At 54.3% G+C, this 21401-nt stretch overlaps 1 protein-coding gene across 5 annotated transcripts in view; it reads right to left on the bottom strand.

Annotated features, from left to right (window-relative positions):
- ANO1 (anoctamin 1) overlaps positions 1 to 15538 on the bottom strand; it is a 140814-nt gene extending 125276 nt beyond the window's left edge. For 2 of the 5 annotated variants that reach the window (XM_057506703.1, XM_057506704.1), the window contains exon 1: positions 15254 to 15536. In XM_057506703.1, the coding sequence (XP_057362686.1) occupies positions 15254 to 15311 (58 nt within the window). In that variant the 5' untranslated portion in view covers positions 15312 to 15536. Of the gene's footprint in view, positions 1 to 15253 lie in introns of all 5 variants that reach the window. The other 3 variants (XM_057506705.1, XM_057506706.1, XM_057506707.1) reach the window with 2 other exon arrangements.
- Positions 15539 to 21401: the final 5863 nt, after the last annotated feature.

The following is a 21401-nucleotide window of genomic DNA, read 5'->3' as shown; positions in this document are numbered from 1 at the left end:
CTGACCCCACCACTTCCTACCTGTACTGTTTCCTCATCTGTAAATGGGGGAGTGGCGGCACCTGCCAAGGAAGGACCAACGACAAGGGCCCAGACGACCCATGTAAAGCGCACACCAGCACCAGGAATGCAGTCACACACAATGAACCTGAGCCACCGACGTTACCCACAGGGATAACACTGTACAGACTCTGTTTCTCTCTCTGCCCACATAACCGAGTTCCGGACCAGGTCTGCTGATTCACCACCATGAACCTGACACCATAAACCTGACACCCGGCACACACCAGATGCTCGGCAAGGAGCTGGCCGCCGAGGCCAGAACACGCTCTCACAGAGACGAAGGCTAGTGGGCGAAGGAGTGAGGCCTGGGCCCCTGCAGGACTCAGGGACTTGAGGGGGCCCCTGCGAGCTCCTGGGGGTGAGGAGGGTGCCAGGGAGGAGGAGGAGGCGGGTCCACGGGCAGTCCCTCACTAGTGGGCACTTAGGCTGTTTCCAGTTTTTCACTATGCAAAGCATGTGTCACCCGCCTCCTGCTCCATCACCTCCTCAGGATTTGTTTCTAGAACTGGATGGACTTGGTCAAGTGCAAACACCCATTTTATTCATGCCATCATTATCAGTCCACCCACCCACCCACCCATCCAAACATCCATCCATTCATCCACCCACCACTATTTACTCAGCCCCCTCCCAATATAAGCTCTGGAGACAGTGAGTGGCCCAGCCGGCCTCTGTTCTCCCAGTGTGCGGCTAGTTCCCCAAAGCGTGGGGAAGGTTATACAAGGGAAGGCTTGTTGTAGAAGAACGTTTTGCACATAGTAGGTTCACAATAAATCTGTGGGGAATGAGTGACCACATGCTGCCAGACTGCTCTGAGATGAGGGAGACCATGTCGGAGTCAAGGGCTGTTGGTGGGAGACCTTATTTCCCAGGCTCAACTGTGCAGATATTGACTGGCAGGGCCAATTTGATGAGCAGAAATGGGCATCTCAGCTGCTGCAATCTGCAGTGCTCTGATGAACAGTAAAGCTGTCTTTTCTAGATATTTAGATTTGTTTGGAGTAAGTTACCTGTTTTGATCTTATACCAATTTTCGTGCTGGTCTTTTTTCATAATTGATCTATAAAGACTTCTATCTTTGAGTGATAAAAGTAACTCTTTATGGAATATTTAGTGAATAATTGCCCTCAGGTTATTCTTTTTCTTTACATTTTTTGTGATCGCTTTGTTAAATCTATAAAAGTTAAATATTTTTTCCTTTACAGATTTTACATTTCGTTTTGTGCTCAGAAAATCTTTCCCTAAGACCACATAAATGCCTATCTTATTTTCTTCTAGAATATTTATGATTTTATTTTTTAATACTCAAATCTTTTAATGCATCTAGAATTCACTGTGGTGTATTTTGGGGTTTGGTGTAAGACAGGGATCCAGATTCGCTTTCTCCTTAATGGCTGTTGTTTGTTTTCAACCAGTGAAGCATTCCAGCCTGTGTCTGTGCTAAACTTCATCCAAAGGGTCTTCAAAGCTCTTCCCTGACCTGTATCTTCCAACTGGATTTGAAAACAGACAAGCACTCCCTCCAAAACTGGGATTTTTTTCATTGGAGTTACATTTCATTTATTGATCATTTTTGGAAAAATTTGTATCTTTACAATATCTACACTTCATATATAAAGTGTGACTCTCCATTTACTTTTCTATTTCATCCCTGCTCTTCTGAATTGGATCTTTTATCTGTTGTGATTTCTAACAGTGCCTCCTGTTTAGGCCGCATATCAACTCTTTTGTTTACACCTTATGTCCTTACCGAGCTCTCCTTTTAGTTCTGCGTTTCAGCTGATTCTTTTGGGTTTCTCAAGTAGGCCATCATATCATTTTCAATCAGTAATCATTTATTTCCCTTTTCAATAGCTATAATTAGTACCGAACTTACTTGCACAATAACACGTTCTAGGTACTGATAAATAACAGAGCTGATCATAGCATTCTTGTCCCCAACTTTAATGAGACCACTTTTAATGTGTCCTTATCAGTGTGGTAATGTTGGGTCTTGGCTAAAAACAGATGTTTTCCATCCAGTTACCAAGGTATCTTTTTTTTTAATGAGTTTTGAGTGGGTGGAGATACTGAGTTCTAGTAAATGGCTTTTTCAGTATCAAGTCAAGAATACACAAGTATAACAGGTTGTAGAAAGGCTACAATTCTCCCACCACCACCTGTATGCACACCCTTTGCCACGTCACTTTGCAGTGATTGCCGTCAAGAGGCACAGGGCACTGAGTCTGGCTGGCCTTGTGACCCGGTTTGGCTAACAGAATGAAGCGAAGGGACACAGGCAACCTCCCACTCTTCCTCTGGACCCTGCCAGCGCCATGTGACCAAGCCCGGGGCAGCCTGCTGGGGGATGACAAGCATCACCACCTTCACCCCGGCCAACAGCCAGCTTGTCTGTCATTAAGAGTGATCACCCTCGAGCAGCCAATCCCAGCTGAGATGCCGGCTGACCGAGGATGAGTGAGCGAGCCCAGCTGAGATCGACCAGGCCTGGCCCAGTTCGGCCCCACTGACCCGTACCTGATGAGCAATGACAAACAGCTGCTGTCCGAAGCCACTGTGTCTGGGCAGTTTATCGTGCGGCAATCGGCAGCTGTGATGGCTTTTCTCTCCTGACCTGTTTAACATGACTTTTACCATGCCTTCCAAGGGGATCCTGAATGAGCCTGCATTTGTGATGACATCCAATCCTTCAGACATCCTGCTAGGCGGCCCTAGACCTTAGCAAGTGTGGCCAGGCACTCCTAGTCAGAAATGGCTACCTGAGACCCTGTGAAATTTAAGCCTCATTTATAAATCTTACTGTCTCAAAAAGTGACAGTACAATCAGCTCGTGGGAGAGGGTGGGTGTGATCCCAGCATCTGCCCGTGAGCACGGGTTCTGGGTGTGCCATGGTCAGAGAAGAGTGAGCACAGTGCCCCTAGTGAGGACGCGGTGGCCGACACCCAGGTCTTGGGGCCGCACAGGCACAGGCCAGCTGAGGCCGCACTCTGGCTGGGCGGGACCTGCAGACATTCGGTTCCACCCTGCAGGTGGTCACAGAACCTGATCCAAATGAGCCCCCAGGAAAACAGCGATATAATGAGTTACAAGAAATACATTATTCGGCTATTCAGAAGACCAAAATATATCTCTCGGGCATATTTGGTCTCCATCCACCATTCCTGAAAGAGCTTCAGAGCCATAAGGATGAAATGGGTATCTTGTCACGTCAGTGAGACTCTTGGACCCGCACGCAAGGGCAGGGGCTGGAAGTTGAATCAGCCAACAGCCAATGATTTAGTCAGTCATGACTATGCAATGAGACCCTCACAAACCCAGGTGAAGAGCATTTTACTCTTTACTTTGCACCCTGCTTCTCTGTTGGAGAGCCTTCCACGCTCAGGGAGCCAGACGCTGCCACGTGCCACCAAGCCCGGCGCCAAGGTGCAGGAGGACAGAAGCTCCTTTATTTGGGATCTTGCCCTGTAGCTCTCTTCATCTGGCTGTTACCCTTCATCCTTAAACTTAAATATAAGTGCTTCCCTGAGCTCTGTGAGTCACTCCAGCAAATTAACTGAACCTGAGGGGGAGGTTGCTGGAACCTCCAATCTGTACCCGGTGGGTCAGAAGAAGGTAACTACCTGGGGCTTGCAACTGGCATCCGGACTTGGGGGTGCAGGGTGGGGGGCAGTCTTGTAGGATGGAGCCCTTAACCTATGGAATCTGTTGCTGTCTCCAGGCAGACAGCATAAGAATTCAGCTGAGCTCTTGGACACTGCGCTGGTGTTTGAAAATTGCTCGGTGCCATGTGTGGGAAGGCCCCCACTGGAGGTCCTACACACACTGGCACTGGGTTCAGGAACCTGAACAGCGTACCCCTGACCCTACTGGAGTTTTACTGTGGTGGTTTTAAAATATGTCCACAGATTCTGCGATGCATCAGCTCGGAAGGTGGAGCCTCAGCCTCCTCCCCTTCGGTGGGCTGGACCCCGTGACGTCCTTCTAACGACCAGACCGTGGTGGAAGTGCCAGTGACGGCTGAAGCTAGATCATGAAAGGCTGTTCAACCTCTTCCTCAGTCTCTACTGGACACTGGCTCTGGGGGAAGCTGGTCGCCACGCTGGGAGGACACTCAAGCGCCTGTGGAGAGGTCCCCGTGAGCAGTGCCCTCAGCCCACCTGAGTGCGGCCCCCTAGAGGCGGGTCCTCCGGCCCTGGCGGGCCTTCACCTGAGACGGCCCTGGCTGACACTTCAAATGCAACCTGTAAGAGACACCAGGCCAGCACCACCCACCTAAGTCATTTCCGAATTTCTGAGCCCCAGAAAGAAGCTGAAATAATACATATGTATTTTTTTAAGGTACTAGGTTTTGAGGCAATTTGCTACACAGAGTAAAGTCAATCATGTACTTTTCATGGAGGCTCTGAATGGTGAAAGCTCATCCTTATAACCTGTTCTCCTTCATGAAGTCACAGGCCTGGCACATTTTTCTCATCTCCAACCCTGCACTGGGATACACGTCTTCATTTACTGGATATGCCACATAAAATGCACGTCAGTGAGTGGCTGGCCTGACAGGACAAGCCTGGGTTTCTCAGACCAGATCTGTACAGACGACCATGGAGAAGCTGACCGATGTTTGTTCTAACTGCCTTTGCCTCGCCTCTCACCTGTGCACAGAGATTGGCAGTAGGCTAAGCTCCACAGGGAGATCGGGGTACCCACAAGTACATGGAAGCCACGTCGTAATCCCACAGTGGGAGCCGGGGTCAGCAGGATTGCTTCCTGCAGAGCTGCCTCAGAGGGCTGAAGGCAGGGTGGGTGCGGCACTGCCCGTTCCTGACTCCATAAGAGCATCTTACGGAAGCACCACACACATGGAAATAGGCACACATCGTAAGTGTGCAGCTTGGTAAACACATGCGTGCGGCCAGCCCCAGGCACCCTCTTCCCACGAGGCGGCCGCCATCCTGATTCCTGTCCCCACAGCCTCCTTCAGGCTGTCTGTGCATGCTGTATGAATGGGGTCATTCGGTGAGCACCCTCCTGCACCTGGCCCTCCTTGTTCATCACACTCTTTGATTCTTCCTGATTCTGGGAGCCGTTACAGGCAATGCCCTCCAACAGCTGTGGGGTGCTCCGGGGGGGACCACATCTGCGCACCCCCCTCCTGTTGGTGGGCACCCAGGGAGCTTCCGGGTCCGGGGCCATTGTGGGCAGTGCAGCTAGGAAGGTCTGTATGTGTCTTTGGTTGAACGAGGGTCTGCGTCCCAGGTGAGTATCTACCTAGGAGTGGCCCGGCTGGGCCATCAAGGACCATTTGTTCAACAATAGTGAACAGGCCGGGCCTCTCGATTGTCCAGAGTATCAGATTGCACTCCCATGAGCGTGCGCAAGAGTTCCAGGTGAGCCGAGTCCTGGCCAGAGCTTGGTTACTTTCTGTGGTGTGCATGTTAGCCCCTGCGGTGGGGGTTACCTGGCAGGAACTGTGGTTTACCTTTGCTGTTCCTGATGGCTAATGAACTCCAGTGCCTTTCTATATGCCTGCTAGGCCCCTTCTTGAAAATGCTTTTTAGTGACCTGACATGGATTTTGGATTAATGTGACACATTCCATTTTCTTCCGCTAAGAGGAGCCCAAACACACAGGGACGTATAGCTAATTAGCATCAGAAAGGAGGCCCATGGGTCAATCCTTACCCTGCAGGCTCATTTTGCAAAGCTCCAACCCCGCTTTAACACCCCCTCCAACAAGCGCTCTCACTCAGGTAGTTACAGAGGTTTTCTCCTGAAGCTCCCCTGGGAGTTGGTTCTGGCAGAGGTGCGCATCTGGTTACACCCGGCTCAGAGCCCTTTCAGAACCCAACAATGCTGGCGGAGCCGGGTGGAGCACACCTGGGGCTTCCCTGCCCTTCTGTCTTTGAGGAAATCCTTAGCACTGTTATCAGACACCCCCCAGGCCGCCTCTGAGAGGACATGGGATAGCCCTCCGTCCAGCTCTCATGATCTCTGCTTTCACAAAAGGGTAGGGACGCTGGCCAGCTTGAGCCTCCGTGAGGCACAGGGGATACTGGCCCGTTAGCAGCAGAAAAGAGTAGAGTAGATGTATTTCATTCATTTGGCAAATGTTGACCAAGCACCTACTATGTGCCCAGCACAGTGCTAGGTGCCTAGAAGGGTGGATGTGCAGAGAGCTGGTTCTCCCACACGATACACTCAGCGCCCCACTACTGGCATTCGGGGAACATATGTTGTGCATCAGAAGCTGGACAAGGGAGAGTCCATACTGCATGCTTTCATTTATATGAAGTTTAGAATAGGCAGAATTAGTCCGTGGTGATAGGGTGGGACATTGACAGGTATGGCACAAAGCCCCTCTGGGGGTCACAGGAATATTCTGTAACTTAATGGCATGTAGGTCACACAGAGGTATGAATTTGTGTTAGAAGTGATAGAACTGTGCACTTGAGGTCTGGGAAGTTTACTCTATTTTGATTACACTGCCATTTGAAACATCTAATTCCAAAGTGTGGTCACAGCTTCATGAAGGAGAAAGAGTGGTGTTGGGGGGTGGCTGGTGGGGGCTCCCCGTCGGAAGGAACGGATCAGGGAGGCCTGTCAGGTGGCATCCAGGCAAGGGGATTAGGACACAGGGAGGTGCCCCAGGGCACGGCTCTGCTGGTGCAAAGGCCCTGCGGCTGCTGTCAGGAGCAGCTGGGGAAGAGCCTTTCCTGAGCCACCAGTTGGTTTTCATTTCACGGCCTGGTGGCTGGTGTGCCCAGCAGGTGTGGCCCCTCAGAGCCCCAGCCAAGCCTGTCTGCTGGGGCCCGGGTGCCCCCGGCTCCCCTCTGCCTCCTTCCTTCATTTTTTTCTTTCATCCTGACATTAATCTAGGCTATTTTCTTATATTTATTCACATGGATAGATGACTGTCGGGGGATGGGAGGGCAAAGCAGGGTATTTTTAATCACTAGGAAGTGAGGGACGTGTACCACGGGACCAAGCACACTTATGCTTTGGGGGCCCTCCACGTTCTCCTCGAAGAGAAGAGCCCGGATCGGAGCAAACGCTTCAACACTGCAGGGGGTCCCAGCCCCCGTCACCCCCTGGAGCGGGTGTCTGGGGGCCTAGCCGAGGGGGGTGAACCTGCTGGTCCTCGTTCAGGCCCCGCGCCCTGCGCCTCGGAGCACGCTGCAGTCTCTCTGTCCCGGGAGCCCAGCCTTCGAGGAGCTGTGTGCATTCTCCACACGAGCTGCCCTCTACACTCAGGCTAAGAACTGCGTCTGGCACTCGGCTGAAGAGAGCGCGTCTCACCTAAGGCGGCAGGATGCGCTGGTGGTGCTGAACCCGTCTTAAAGGCTGGTGTCCAGTGTGGCTTTCTGGAGGGACTTTCGAGGTTAATCATCCTTAGGTGCTAACCTCGTCCTCAGATTCAGGAGGAGGGCACAGAAGGCTGGGCTTGGAGCAAGCACACATGAACTCTAGTCCCGTCTCTGTCACCAAACTGCTGTGTGGCCTTAGGAATATCACTCAACCTCTCTGAGCCAATCTCCTTCTGTTGCCAGGGAAGTGAGGTGGTTGGTCCTGGCTTTTTCGTTCTGGGATCTCTGGGACATTATTAGCCTTTTTTAAGGGAAGAAAAGCACCTTTTTCAATGCCTATTTATTAAAATCAATGACATAATTATTTAAAGATTTCCCCCTTTGACATGGAGATGGAGAATCTGTGTAAATGAGGTGGTCGGGCGGAGGTCCTAACTCAGGGGATCGCTCAGCTCTGGACACTTCCCCTTGCAGCTTTGGCCAAGCACGAGTACAAATCGTTTTGTAATCATAGTCATATGTTGTTTGATTTATAACCATGGCCAACTGTCTGTAGTATAAAGAACACTGTCATTAAAATACTAGTTAAGGAAGTTAAGCCCACGTTTGATAACAATCCAGCAAATTCAGCTCAGGATGGTTTTGTAACATGATGGCTCTGATCTCAGCCCTACTATGACCCATTAAATAATCTCCAGTACTTTACACCAATGTTCAAGAAAGACCCGAGTGGCTCGCTGTGGGGCAGCCTGACCATCCCCATCAGCCCGGGAGCAAGGCTGGTGGCCTAGGGGTGAATGGCGTGGGCAGCACGTGCTGTGACCTGATGGGGTGGGGAGGACACAGCACTTCATGGAGTTGCTCCCAAGCCTGTCACCCTGGTCCGATCCTGAGAAAAATGTTCTCATTAAGGGACATTCAAAATGACTGTATGGCAAAACCGTCCAGGTCACCGAAAACAAGAAAGCCTGAGAAGCTGCCCCTGCCGAGATCTGCTACAGACACATGACAACTGAATGTGATGTGGCATCCTGGACGGGGTCCCGGGACAGAGAAGGACGTCAGGCAAAAGCCAAGGAAGTCTGCATACAGCATAGACTTTATTTAATAACAATGTGTCAATGTCGGCTCATTAGTGGTGACGATGTAAGAGGCTGAGAAGGGGGCACGGGTGCGGGCTGGGATGGGCACTTTCTGGACTGGCTGAGCCACACTTCTATAAATCTGAAACTGTTCTAAAAGAGAAAGTTCCTTTAAACAAACACAGTAACGATGGTGACAATCATCCAATAGGAACCGGCTGGCAAGGAGCCCCGGCTCATGCCGGCTGGGGGCTCCTGGTGAGAAGAGCTTGGGGAACACAGTCTGAACTCCCCGCTCACGTTGTCACACAGAAACGAGTCACAAGACATACGAAACCAAGCAGCTGGTTTTTAAAATGCGTCAGGTGAGATGACGAAAGAGGTTTGGAATGATGTTTCATGTGACAGCAGTGCCACAAAGCAATCCCACGGATGATGGTTTTTAATTCATACACACCTACATCTACCTACATAGAGAAATCACATGTATCATATACATTATACAGCAACCTCCCTCTATACCCATCTTTCTATCCATCCGTCTGTCTAGGAGGTGGAAACCTTTCCATTCGGTACCAATATCCAAACGAAGTATTTTTCACATAAAATCATGTCTTTCTCATGGAGCACACAAATGAAATACAGCGGCGTGTCTAACCCCCAGGAGCCCCTCTGAGCCTCGAGCACGGGGAGAGGGTTTCCTGAGCCCAGCGGGTGAGGCCCAGGTCTCCCCCCGCTCTGGTCACGGGGGCCCTCCGGGGGTGTACCATCACACTGGCAAACCGAGCCCAGCCTGTCCTTGGGGGACTTCGCTGAGTGCAGAGGCACAATGGTGACCAGTCACACCCGCAGGTGTGGGAGCAGCTGTTAGGTGCTTGAGGGTGAGATGGAGCTCCAGTCTGAGGGGCTATGTGTGCCGAGACCCCAGTGGGGTGGGGAGATGGGGACAGAGGCAGCGAGGCCGTGGGGGGTGAGGAGCAGCCTCTGCAGATACCTTGGAGAGGCAGGTGAGCCCCATCTGCAGGGCCAAGGCTGGGGGAGGCCCAGAGGAGGCCACCAAGATGGACACAGACGGGTCAGTGTGAGTGCGACAGTGGGACTGAGGAGAGGGGGACGCGGACTTGGACAGCAGAGGGTAGGTTTGAGACGTGTGGAAACTGCAGGCAAAGGGCTGGACGTGGGGACATACCACCCGGAGAGGCATGAAGGCGGGAGGACCTGAGGGCAGAGCTGGGGTTACCCAGGCCCAGGCTCCAGCCAGGAGCCCAATCCCCAGCCCCACCACCGGACAGTCTGTGTGTGGGACCAAAGCACAGCCCGGCCTCTGCCCACCTGCTCGGCCCTGCACTCCTAATAGGCTCTGAGGCTGGTGGATCACGTCCAGGAAACACAATGCGACCTAAGTGTGCCTAGATATGCCCCCTCCCTCGAGCTCACAGTAGCTCCATTTCCACTGCAAGCAGCGCGTGCAGACCTGTGCGCGGAAGTGCCATGTAAATGCGTGGAAAGCCAGTACACAGCAGAGGCCGTGTGTGGGCAGGAGCCGCGCACAGCGCGCAGAGGACTGCCTCCACCCCGGCTGGGTGTAGAAGGGAAAGGGCTGAGCCTGGGGTCAAGGGTGCTGACTCCACACCACGCCCAGAGGACGGCGCAGCTGGCGAGAGGAGCTCTCGGGCGGCAGCTGCTGGAGCGAGCGCCGGGGCCGGCGGGTCGGGCTGTGTGGGGGATCCCTGGGCCCCGCTGGAAGCGGCGAGAGGCCCAGAGGGGGGGCAAACTGTCCTCCTGGGCTGCAAGAAGAAAGCAGGTGCACTTCCAGGCAAGGCGCCCGCACACTCAGGCCCCTCCGAGGGCTCGGGGCATGAAACCAGCAGTTTGTCTACCTAATGGCCGAACGGGTTTCTCAGGGTCGGAAAGCTCTGAACACTTGATCGCGCAGCACCAAGACCCTGACATGAGGGCCCAGAGCGGAGGTCTGAGGGCCGTGACAGCCACTGAGCGGTGAGCCACGCAGGCAAAGGCGGGTGTCGGGTGACGCGCAGGCCTCGTGAGCCACGCCTGGCTCCCTCCTGGGGCTCCAGCGGCAGTAAGGCCCCCACAGGGGACCATGGGACCCTGGAGAGCTGGGAGGCAGCAGCCAAGTCTGGAGGGCCCGGTGCCCGTCCTTGTCCGGCTGCCCCTAATTCTCATCTGAGTCTCAGGGCGCCCCCTGCACAGCCAGGCACGGCCATCTACCCTGAGTTCATGGCACTCCGGGCCATGTGGGTGTGGCTGTGTACACTGCTCTCTCTGTGCCTGTTTCCTCACCTGTCAAAAGGCGCTCACAGTATCACCCACCTCATGAGTATTAGAGGAGGTGTTATAAATAAAGGGTCTGCAGCTGAGCCTGGGATAGCACGAGCTGGCACAGACTGTCAGCTACACCCACCCACCAAGAGTGGCCCACATGATGGGCGCAGTTAACTGAGACCACCTACTGTGCGCTCTAAGGGAAGTCCTCGGCACACACGGCTCACTTAGCCAGAATGAGGAAGCTTCCAGCAGGTAAATCACATAAATGCGCACAGGCCGTGGGCCCCACGAGGGCAGGGCCTGTGGCCGCCCTGTATCTCTAGCTCCCGGCACTGCAGGGGCCCAGAGAGATTCATCCGCGTCTGTCCGACTAAATGAATTGTGCGTCTAACCGCAGCGGTACGAGGCAGCTTCCTCAATGAGTCACATCCCAGCAGAGAAGAGAAACTCACTGCACGGGCAAGCGCATCTGAAGACTTACGGAGAAAATAATGAAGAAAATGGTGGGAATGTCAAATGGTGCAGCCACTGTGGAAAACAGTTCGGTGTTCCTTAAAGATCGGATCCAGCTATGCCCCCAAGAAGAGAAAACAGGGAGTCAAACAGATACTTGTATGCAAATGTTCACAGCAGCATTATTCACAGTAGCCAAAAGGGGGAAATAACTCAGGGGCCCATTGAAGGGTGAATGGATATCCAAATGCAGCCTGTCCACACAGTGGAATATTATTCAGCATTGAAAAGAAATAAAGCCCGGACACATGCTGCAACCTTGAAGACATGTGAAGTGTGATATGCCAGACACAAAAGGCACATATTGCCTGATTCCATGCATGTGAAATATCTAGACACGTCAAGTTCTAGCAGACAGAAAGCGGGAGAGAAGTTGCCAGGGGCTGGGTTGGGGAGGGAAAGAGAGACTTACTTCTTCTGGGACAGAGCTTCTGTCTGGAAGGGTAAGAAAAGTTTTAGGAACAGGTGGCGGTGATGGTTGCACAACATTCTGAATGGACTTAATGCCACTGGGGATTGTACATTTAAAAACGGTTAAAATGTTCTGTGTATTTTACCTCAATTTAAAAGAACAAAAAACCAAAGACAAGCTCGTCATGTACCACCACCCAGCGACTTCTCCTGCTCCGTCCAGAGCTCTTGGGGCCGTCCTGACGCTTCTTACTCTCACACTGCACACCCAGCATGTGGGCCAATTCAGTTGGCTCTACTTTCAACACCTACCCTGGATCCGGCCTCCCGCTCCCCACCTGTGCCCCCAGCATTTCGCACCTGGATTATTCCAAAGGCCTCCCAGCGGGCCCCTGCCCTGGCCGCCTCAGCCCATGCTTCCGAGCGACCAGAGGGACCCAGCCCAGGCCTCAGTCCGTCCTGCCCCTCCCTGTGCCAGACCCTCCCAGAGTTCTGACGCCAGTCATGACAGTGGTCCGAGGCCATCACAGTCGGGGCAACACCTCCTGCTCCGTCCCCCCCTCCCACAACTGTCTCCTTGAGTCCATCTTGAACCCACAGGCACGTTTCAGACCCCCCAGGTGAGCGGCTTTACTCCTCTGCCCAGAAAGCTCTTCCCCCACCTCCTCCAGGTGGGCACCCCCAGGCTGCCTAGTAGTGAGTCCCCCTAGTCTCCTTTCCCGCTCTGCATGTCCCCACGGGGCCCATAGCCAGCCAACGTATTAGACACTTAATTCTTCACCATGGTCAAGAAAGCTTCCCAAGGGCCTTGCCTTTATCTGCTCTGTCCCCTGCTGGGTCTCAAGCTCGAGGACGCAGTGTCAGACACCCGGCAGGTGCTCCGGGACTAATGAGGAGGAGAACGAGAGATTCAGGAGTGCTTTCCCAGCGCCCCACCCAAGTGGTTCGGGGTGTGAGATTCAATGCACAGCCAGCCTTTCTGGGGTTCAGACCCCGCCTGGGCCACTTAACAGTTTGACCTTGAGTAATCTCTCCATGCCTCAGTTTCCTCCTTTGTATTCAGGAAAGCAAAGGTGTCCACCTCAAGGAATAAGGGAGGGCTGCAGGTGGCCATGCAGTAACAGGCCCCTATGCCTGGCCCACAGGGGGCCACTCCACTGGAAGTTTAGCCATCTTTATTCTCCCCCCTCTGCCTCCCTCCTTCCCTTTAGCTTCTTCCTCCTTTCCTTCCTCCCTCTGCACCCAGGTGCCAGCAGTGTAGAGAGGCACATGGGGCATCCCAACAGGGTTTTGAGGGATAAGCAGGAGCTAGTCGGGCAGACATGTCCTGGTGGAGGGGTGCCCCCCCACCTCCCCTAACTCCACCTGCCTTTGCAGGTGGTGCAGACCCCTAGCTTATGAATAAATCACTTATCAATAAGTAATGAGGGAGCTGCTAAGGGGGAGTGGGAGGCGGCTTCTGCAATCATCAATTGCTCCAGGGAATTGAGAACCAGCTGATCCTAGGAAAACCTGCAGAATGTTGGAATGACTTCACACCTGGGATCTTCTGGCTGAAGCTCATAGATGATAGAGATGAGGATGTGGGGTGGGGGGAGTGGAGACACCACAGCACAAAGCCTACAGACTCAAGTCATCTTTGTAACAACCCTTGGGGTTTAAAGACAGGGCACAGAGTGGTAAAGTATGTTGGCCAAGGGCACACAGCAGTGGGCAGCAGAGCCAAGATTCAGAACGCCGGCACTACACTGTAAGTGTGCCCCTCCCAGAGGAGCAGGGCTTCACCTGCCAGCGCCAAAGGCAGCCCCTGGTCTGAATTACATCGACAGAGCTAAAGAGCGGTGTGATGCTATAAGGGTTTGTCACAGCAATTTTTGTACATGCCCCTGGTGGAAAACCCAGGAACAGGGGCTGGAGCACCCATCCCAGGGTCTTTCTTACTCCCGAGGCCAATGAAACCCAAAGCAGGGGCAAGGAGGCCACGAGCCCCTGCACTGTGTGCAGACAAGCTGCAGGGGGAGGGAGGGAAGGGCCTGTGCTCCAGGAGAGGCGTCTGTGGGGTCACCTGTCCCCAGTTACAGCTCAGCCAATCTCCGACGCCCTCCACTAAGGAGAGTCTCCAGGTCTTCACATCCGAGATGTGGCCTGTTGCCTGATATAGAGATTCTAAGGCCCGAAAAGCAGGCCCCCAGCTGGAACCTCCTGTGGGTGGGAAGCACAGCTTTCCTGCCATGTCTCAGCTGCCTGGGCTGCAGTAAGGGAGCCGAAAGCCCCTCGGGAGCCGGACCCGGGTGCTCTGAGTTCTCGTGCTGGTACCACCGGGTACTCGCTGTGTGGTCTCGGTTTGTCTGTTCAGTGGGGACGGTTCTGCTCCCGCCTGACAGGGTTGTACTAAGGATTAAACGTGTGAAGTGTGTGATTCAGAGCCCAGCTCCAGGTAAGAGCTTGATTAGACAGACGTTCACAGATGCCGGTTCGGGGCTCACATAACCATCTGCTTCCAGAAGGGTCGTGTCTGCACGTGGGCGGCACGGGGCCACCGGGAAGGCCACACCCTCCAGGCTGGCTTCTCAAGCCGCCCCTTCCCTCTGGCACCCAGGTCTGACCTCCTCCCTTTGGCCAGCAGGGCCCTCTCTCTTCCTCCTGAGCCCTTAGTTTGATGAGCATACAGTGTCACTTCTAGAAAGAAGCTAAATTGGGCTGTTTAAGAAGCAGTCATCAGGATAGTTTCTCCATGGGAATCCAAGAAGAAAGAACGGGGGGTTCGGGGGAGGAGAGAGTGAGAAGCAAGAAATCAGAGGAGGCCCGGGGCTATAGTTAGCAGTGCCAGCTCGGGGTGGCATTCTGATTGCAGGGCACAGAACCCTAACCAGGGTGCCCCAGGAGGGTGGAAGTCAGCCGTGCAGTTAAACAGAGCTCCGTGGCGGCTGCAGCCCCCGTCCCTGCCCAGCTCGCTGAGGTTTTCCTAATCAATCACCTCTGAACTGGGCGGGGAAATCATCCAGGAAACACTGCTCGGGTCATTTATTTTAAAAATTATTGGTATAAAAATACCCAGGGTAATGATTTATGTGCAGCGATGGGCCCAGGAAGTCAGGAACCCCCCCTCCCAAGTCAGGCCAGCTGCCCCCTCCCCCCAGGTCCTCCGCAGTTTTTCCATCATGATTTCAAGTCATCGTAGTTACTTCGTATCACAAATAAATCTCCAGAATAGCACGGAAATATTATGGGTATTAATAGCGCCTGTAAAAACATCCGAAAACCTTCCATCCGCTCGGGCCGCGGAAGCGGCGCGCGGGCTGGAGATGCTCTCCCGGGACAGGGGGGCCGCCGCCGGCCTGCGGATTGCAGCCCGCCCCGCACCCGGCCCGCCCGGCCGCCGTCTGCTGTGCGATGTCCCCGGTACCCCGCGGCCGGCAGAGCCCCCCACCCCGGAGCGGCGCGGGGACGGTCCCGCCCCCAGAGACGGGGGTCCCTGCCTCCCGCTCCTCGCGCGCCCCTCGGTCCCGGGGAAGCCGCCGTCCCCGGGCGTCCCCGACGCCGACGTCGCGGCGCGCGGAGTCCCTCGGCCCCCGCGCCGCCCCTGGGTACTCACGGGCCGAGGGGGCTTCCTCGGGGGGCAGCCCCTCCAGGCTGATGTCGCCCTCCAGCATGGCGCGCCCCGGACGCCCGGGTCCAGGGCAGGAGGCGACGAGGTCACCCCCGGAGGCCCGGGTCCAGGGCAGGAGATCACCCCCGGAGGCCTGCGGCGGCTCTGCGGGCCAGGGTCCGAGCCCGGCTCGGGAGGGGACAGGCCCCCTCCGTCTCCCCAGGCGCGGGACGAGAAGCCGCGCGCGCCGGAGCCCGACTCGGCCGCCCTGGCGCTCCGCCGCGCCGCTGCTCCTCCCCCTCGGCCTTTTGGGCCGGGGTCCCGCCGGCCTCCCCGCCCGCCCCCGGGGCTACCTGCCGACGCCGCCCTCGCCCCGCCCCGCGCACAGCGCGGCTCCTCCGCGGCCCCCGGACGCCCAGCCAGGGCGCGGGACGCTGGAGACCCGCTCCGCGGGGCGGGTCTCCACCGGCTCCCGACCCGCTCATCAGTCGCGGCGGCCGGTGGGGCCCTGAGCGGCGGCGTCCCCAGCCCGGCCCCAGGAAAGGGGTGCTGACCTGGGGGGGGGTCGCCCCAGCCCCGGAGTCAGCACGGCAGGGGGCGAGCCCGTGGGCGGGCGTCCTCCAGCGTCCAGAGTATGCGGGCCCTTCCCCCAGCCGCCGACCCTGATTCACTCTGACGCTTCGTTGGAGGAGGAGAGAAGCCAGGGATGGGAAGGGGACCTGGAGGTCACAGGGCAAGTGTCTGGGCTGGACTTGAGCTGCAGCCCGTGCAGAACTTGGGGATCTGGATAAAGTGACAGCTGTCCCCAAGCAGGAGGAAAATCCTGCCATTTGAGGACTCCAGTTAAGCAAGAGCTTGGCCAGGGGCTCAGGCAGGGATTTGGGACCCCCGTCACGCAGTCCTCCAGCCGCGGTCTGTTTAGAAAGCACCGTCTGGCCAGTTCGGCACGCTGAGGACGGCGGAGGTGTGGGCCGGGAGCGCTCAGGGCCCCAGGGAAGGCGCCTCCTGTGTCTCTGCAAACCTTACACTGTGACACGTCCAGATAAATACAATAAATTCTGAAGGAGATCGCCTTCAACAGAACGCTTAACGGCTCCCTGACCACACACACCGTGGGCAGGTCCGGGGCAGCCCCCCTGGCCTTTGGAAAGGCCTTCCACACTTCCTGCACAGTGTGCGAGGAGCCCACCCGTGCCAGGGGCCCCGGGTCATTTGCCAAGTTAACACCCCAGAAGCCCCAGGCTTTGGCTGGCTTGGGACAGGGTGGGAGGGGAAGGGGGACAGACCAAGCTTACTTCCCAGCCCAGACCACCAGCATAGGAAAGGAGTCTATGCATCATTGAGGTTGGCCAGTTCTCCCTGCGCCCCACCAGGCCTGCTGGGATTGGTACCCACGTGCACTGGGAGAAAACAGCTCATAGTAGGAGCAAGACCGCAGAGAAACATCTCCAGCGCGGAGCGTGCTACCCTGCCCCCCACCCAAGGTGCCACATGCAGAGAGGAGCTTCAGGCCTCCTTCCCCCACCCAGTCCAGGGAGAAGGTGACCTGCCATTGTCCTAAGCGGTTATCTGCGTCCAGTCTGGACTAAGAATTTGGGAGGCTAGGCACCTGGCAGGATCTCTTATTTGCTGCCAAGGAAGGCTCACCCCGTGAAGAGTCACCAAGAAGCCCTGAGCTGGGTGCTGTGTACCCCAGATGCCTGCCCCAGGAGGGCCTGGGAGGCTGATGGAAAGCGAGCGTTCTAGCTGCCAGGGGGCTCTAGCTGGGGCCACATGAGTTTCACAGAGCTTTTCTAGGACTGGAGATAAAAACTCACTTTTTTGGAAGGGTCTGATAGTCAACAGGATACATAGCAATAGCTCAGTTGTGTAAATACACAGAGAAAATTTTAGAATTCTAACCCCTGGAATGATGAGCTATAAACCAAAAAGGCCCAAGGGGAAAAAAATGTAAATAGGAACCCAGGCTATTTTTAACTGTCATTGTTTACCTTTTTGGGGCAGGGGTGGGCTATTGTATATTTAGCCAGCTTTGAAATGCACATTATTTTAATGCATTATTATTAGCAGAAATATGTTAAACCGCCATTAATAGATGTGGATTCATTCCAATTGAAGCCATTTTTCTTCTTCTCATTTTCTTGGCTCCAGTTAAGTTGCGTTCTGATGAAACCCTTCAGCCGTGTCCAATATATGCAAGAAAGCTGGTCGCAGATCCAGGCTGTTTAAAAGGATATTTAATCTTACCCAGTTTGAAAAGATAGTTTCCTGAATACCTGAACCAGCTCATTTTTGCAAAGATTGACTTCGGCTGCTATTTTGGTAAATGTGAAGAAGATGCCAGGCTGGGAAGGGATGGGGCTCCTGTGTAGCCTGAACAGGGAGACAATGCCCTTGGAGGGGGAGGAGGGACTCCCAGGGTCCTCCAGCCGGTGTTCTGGGGAGCCCCTCGTGGCCGTTGGGAACATCCCACATGTGTCAGGAAGCTGTGTCAAATGTAGGGGCAAGTGGACTGGCGCAGGGAAGGGGCATGCCTGTCGTCTCAGCCACAGCCATCATTACAGGATCCAGCAATCACGCCACACAATGTGTGTAATTATGGAAAATGGTTTCCCTTTTCAGCAAGGCGGCAAGGCGGGGAGAGAAGGCAGCTCCTGTGAGGCTGGGGCCAGCGCCCATGCCCTGGGGTGGGCCCAGGTTTAAAATAAGCTTTGGAGGGTGAGGCCCGGCCTGGCTGGGACAGGGACCGCTCTTCAGTCCCCAACCCCTGGGCCTTATCAAACACAGGGGCTGCCTAGACACTCTGACCTGGCACATGAGCAAAGGCCACCAGCCACAGTGCCGAGCCTCCTCTGCTCCGGAAGGCCGCTCAGGAAGGGGTCAGAAGCCAGAGCACACTCGACAAGCAGGGTGTCACTGTGTCTATAGCTGCCCCCTCTGCAGGCCTCCCAGTGCATCACCGTGGCCCCTTGAGTAAACCAGGACATGCCCGAAGTGTCACATACACTTGGCTCCAGTCATCCATCCACAGAACACATATGGGTCATGGGTCATTTACGCAGTGATTTCCTGCAGTCTGGGGGAGTCCGTTTGCAGTGCAACCTGGTTCTTTGACCACTTGCTGTGGGTTGTGCCCTGACTCAGGGATGGGGGTGGGGTGCAAGACGAGGCTCCAGCCCCTGGAGCTGTCATCCAGGTGGGGGAGGTCAGCCCGGGGCCTGCAGGGGGAGGGAAGAGGGCTGGAACCCGGTTGTGGACAAGTTGCTTTTTAGCACTTCGGTTTCTGCATCTGTCTTTCAACAGGGTCTTGGCAGCAGCTGCCTCCTGGGGTTTTGTGAAGCTAGAAAGAGAATCCACCTTCTAGCCCAGACCGTGCAACCCACAGAGGCGCTGGTCAGAGGGCGTCATGGGCGTATCATCCTCAGGGCCCTCAGGCGGGGCCTGCTGTGGGATGCTGGACTGCAGGGGCAGCTGCTCCTGAAAGAGCAGTGTGAGCTGGGGGGCCCCTGGCCTGGGGGCCATCGGGTGATGGGTGGGCTTCTCTGGGTTGAGGGTGGCTTTGGGGCAGAGGCTGGGAGAAGACACGGAGGTGCAAGAGGGGCTGGAGCAGGCCCGGAAGCAGGTGTTGGGGGGCCGGGGAGTGATGAGCCTGGAGGCAGGGCCCAGTCACACCCCAGGCCCAGCCGGCTGTGCTGAGCAGCCCCGAGCTGATTGTTTCATAAAATTAAAAAAGAAAAGTGTTGAAGTGAAATTCACATAACATGAAATTAACCATTTTAAACTCAATATTTTAGTAGCATTTAGTACGTTCTTGGTGTTGTGTGACCACAGTCACTAGCTAGTCCGGGATATTTTCACCCCCGACAGTCAGACCCCTCACCCTGTTGTCCCCACTTCTGCTGGAGCCCCGGCACCAGCCAAGCTGCTCTGACCCTGGGCACTGACCTGCTCTAGACATTTTAGGTCAGGGAGGTCACACGGCATGTGGTCTTTTGTGTCTGGCTGCTTTCACAGTGTTTTTCTTTTTTCTTAATTTTCTTCATAATTTCCTTTTTTCATAATGTTTGGGAGGTTCATCCTTGTCCGAGTGTATATCCCCATGTTCAAGCACTCATTTCTTTTTGGGATTGAATAATATTCAGTGGTCTGGCTATGCCACATTTGTTTATCCATTCATCCATCGATGGACATTTGGGCTGTTTCCGAGGGGTAGTCTGAAGGGCTTGCAGGGCTGGGCAGAGAGCTCAGGGGCTGGGCTGTGCAGACAGCTGAGCGGGGAGGGATGTGGGGGTGCTGGAGAATGGGGAGAAGCTGGGGAGGAACCAGCCCAGCCTTCCCGGCAGCTGCTCACTGCTGAAGCCAGGGCCTCTGCACAGTGGCACACGGTTGCTGGATTGCTGGAGGGAGCCTGGGCCCCAGCCTGACGCAGTCTATGTCCACGGGGCCCCTGGACCAGGCCTGTTGCCTGCGCTTCCCCTTGGGAGTTTGTTTATTTAATAAGCACTTAGATACTTAGATAGCACTTGTTGTGCGCCAGGCCCTGTTCCAAGCCCTTTATAAAGATCGGCTTTCTGCAGTCTGTGTTGCAGTCATCTCCACTTTACAGATGAGGAAACTGAGGCTCAGAGAGGTATAGACACTTGGTGGAGGTCACACAGCAGTAAGCATAGAACTGGGACTCATACCAGTTCCTCAGTGTCCCTGATTTGAGCCTGAGCTGGGATCCTTCTAGCCTATGATTTTACTTTATGTTTTTCTTTAATCCAGCTTATGTTTTCAAATTGTGTTTTTTTATTGTTATTGTTATTTTTTAAACTTCAGTAAAATATATATGACATAAAATTTACCATTGTAACCGTTTTTTGGTGTGCAGTTCAGGGCCATTAAGTACATTCACATTGTTGTGCAACCATCCCCACGACCATCTCCAGACTTCTTATCTTGCAAAACTGAAACTCTGTCCCCCCTAAACACTAACTCCCCATTCCCATCTCCAGTCCCCGGCAAACACCATCCTTCCTTCTGTCTATGGATCTGATGACTCTAGGGCCTTCAAAGAAGTGGAATCACACAGTGTTAGTCCTGTGCCTGGCTTATTTCACTCAGCACCATGTGCTCAAGGTTCATCCATATTATAGCAGGTATCAGAATTTCCTCTTTTTAAGGCTTATCCAACTTGTTTTCAGAGAACCCACTATAGCTCTGGGAAATGGAAGATTAGAATCACTGGCATTAACAGAAGGTGATAGTTTGATAAAGCACAGTAAAAATGCAACAGTATTCAAGTCCACTGGACACTCTGCCCTGGGGAAGGTGGGGCTGAATCTGAGATGAGGCCATTGGCCCGGACGCTGGCCTGGAAGATGGGACAGACCTCCTGGCACCAAACCTTGTGTCACCTAAGATGGGTTCCCTTTGCACTTAAAGCAGGTTTGCAGAACTCGAGCGGCTGGGCTGCATTTAGGGAAATATGAAAAGGAACAGCGATCTCATCCGTGTATGACACAGGTTTTGCGAGCTGATGCCATGGCCACAGTCACCTTTGCTCTCTTTCCTGTAGGTGCAGGAAGGCAGCCTCAGGCTCGAAGACCTTGGGCAACACCATGTCACTAGAATTACCTAATAGCTCTATTATTTTTATCTGCGTCTCCCCAACCACGTGAGGTATGAATTGTTGTTCCCATTTACCCAGAGAGGAGGAATGGCATGCCCAAATCCCCAAAGCTGGTTAGAGGGCAGACTTGGGAGTCAGAGCCAGTCCAACAGATTCTAGAACTTTCTAGTCAACTCCAGAACCCTTTCCACTGCACCATACCAACCTTCTGTTTGTTTCTCTAGAATTTGGAATTAGGGTGGATGGACCCAACACATCAGTTGCAATACATTATTAGCAGAACAGTAAGGAGTCTATGGAAACAATAGAAAAAAATCCATATTTACTCCCTTTAATTTGCTATATCCAAAACCCAGGCTTCAGGCTCCTTGGCCTCTCCTTGACCTTCACCTGTGGTTTGCAGTATGAAGTAGGTGCAGGGCCTAGGGGAAGACACTCAGCCCGCAGTCTTGCAGGTATGAGTAACATCTCCCGGCCTGTTTACCCTGAGAGGCTGCCCATATTGCTGGAGGTTTCGGAATTAAGCAGCCTCTAATTAAC

The sequence above is a fragment of the Manis pentadactyla genome, chromosome 9, assembly GCF_030020395.1.
Source record: "Manis pentadactyla isolate mManPen7 chromosome 9, mManPen7.hap1, whole genome shotgun sequence".
Classification (NCBI taxonomy): domain Eukaryota; kingdom Metazoa; phylum Chordata; class Mammalia; order Pholidota; family Manidae; genus Manis; species Manis pentadactyla.
The sequence above is the reverse complement of the archived record's forward strand: the minus strand, read 5'-3'. Positions and strand labels throughout refer to the sequence as shown.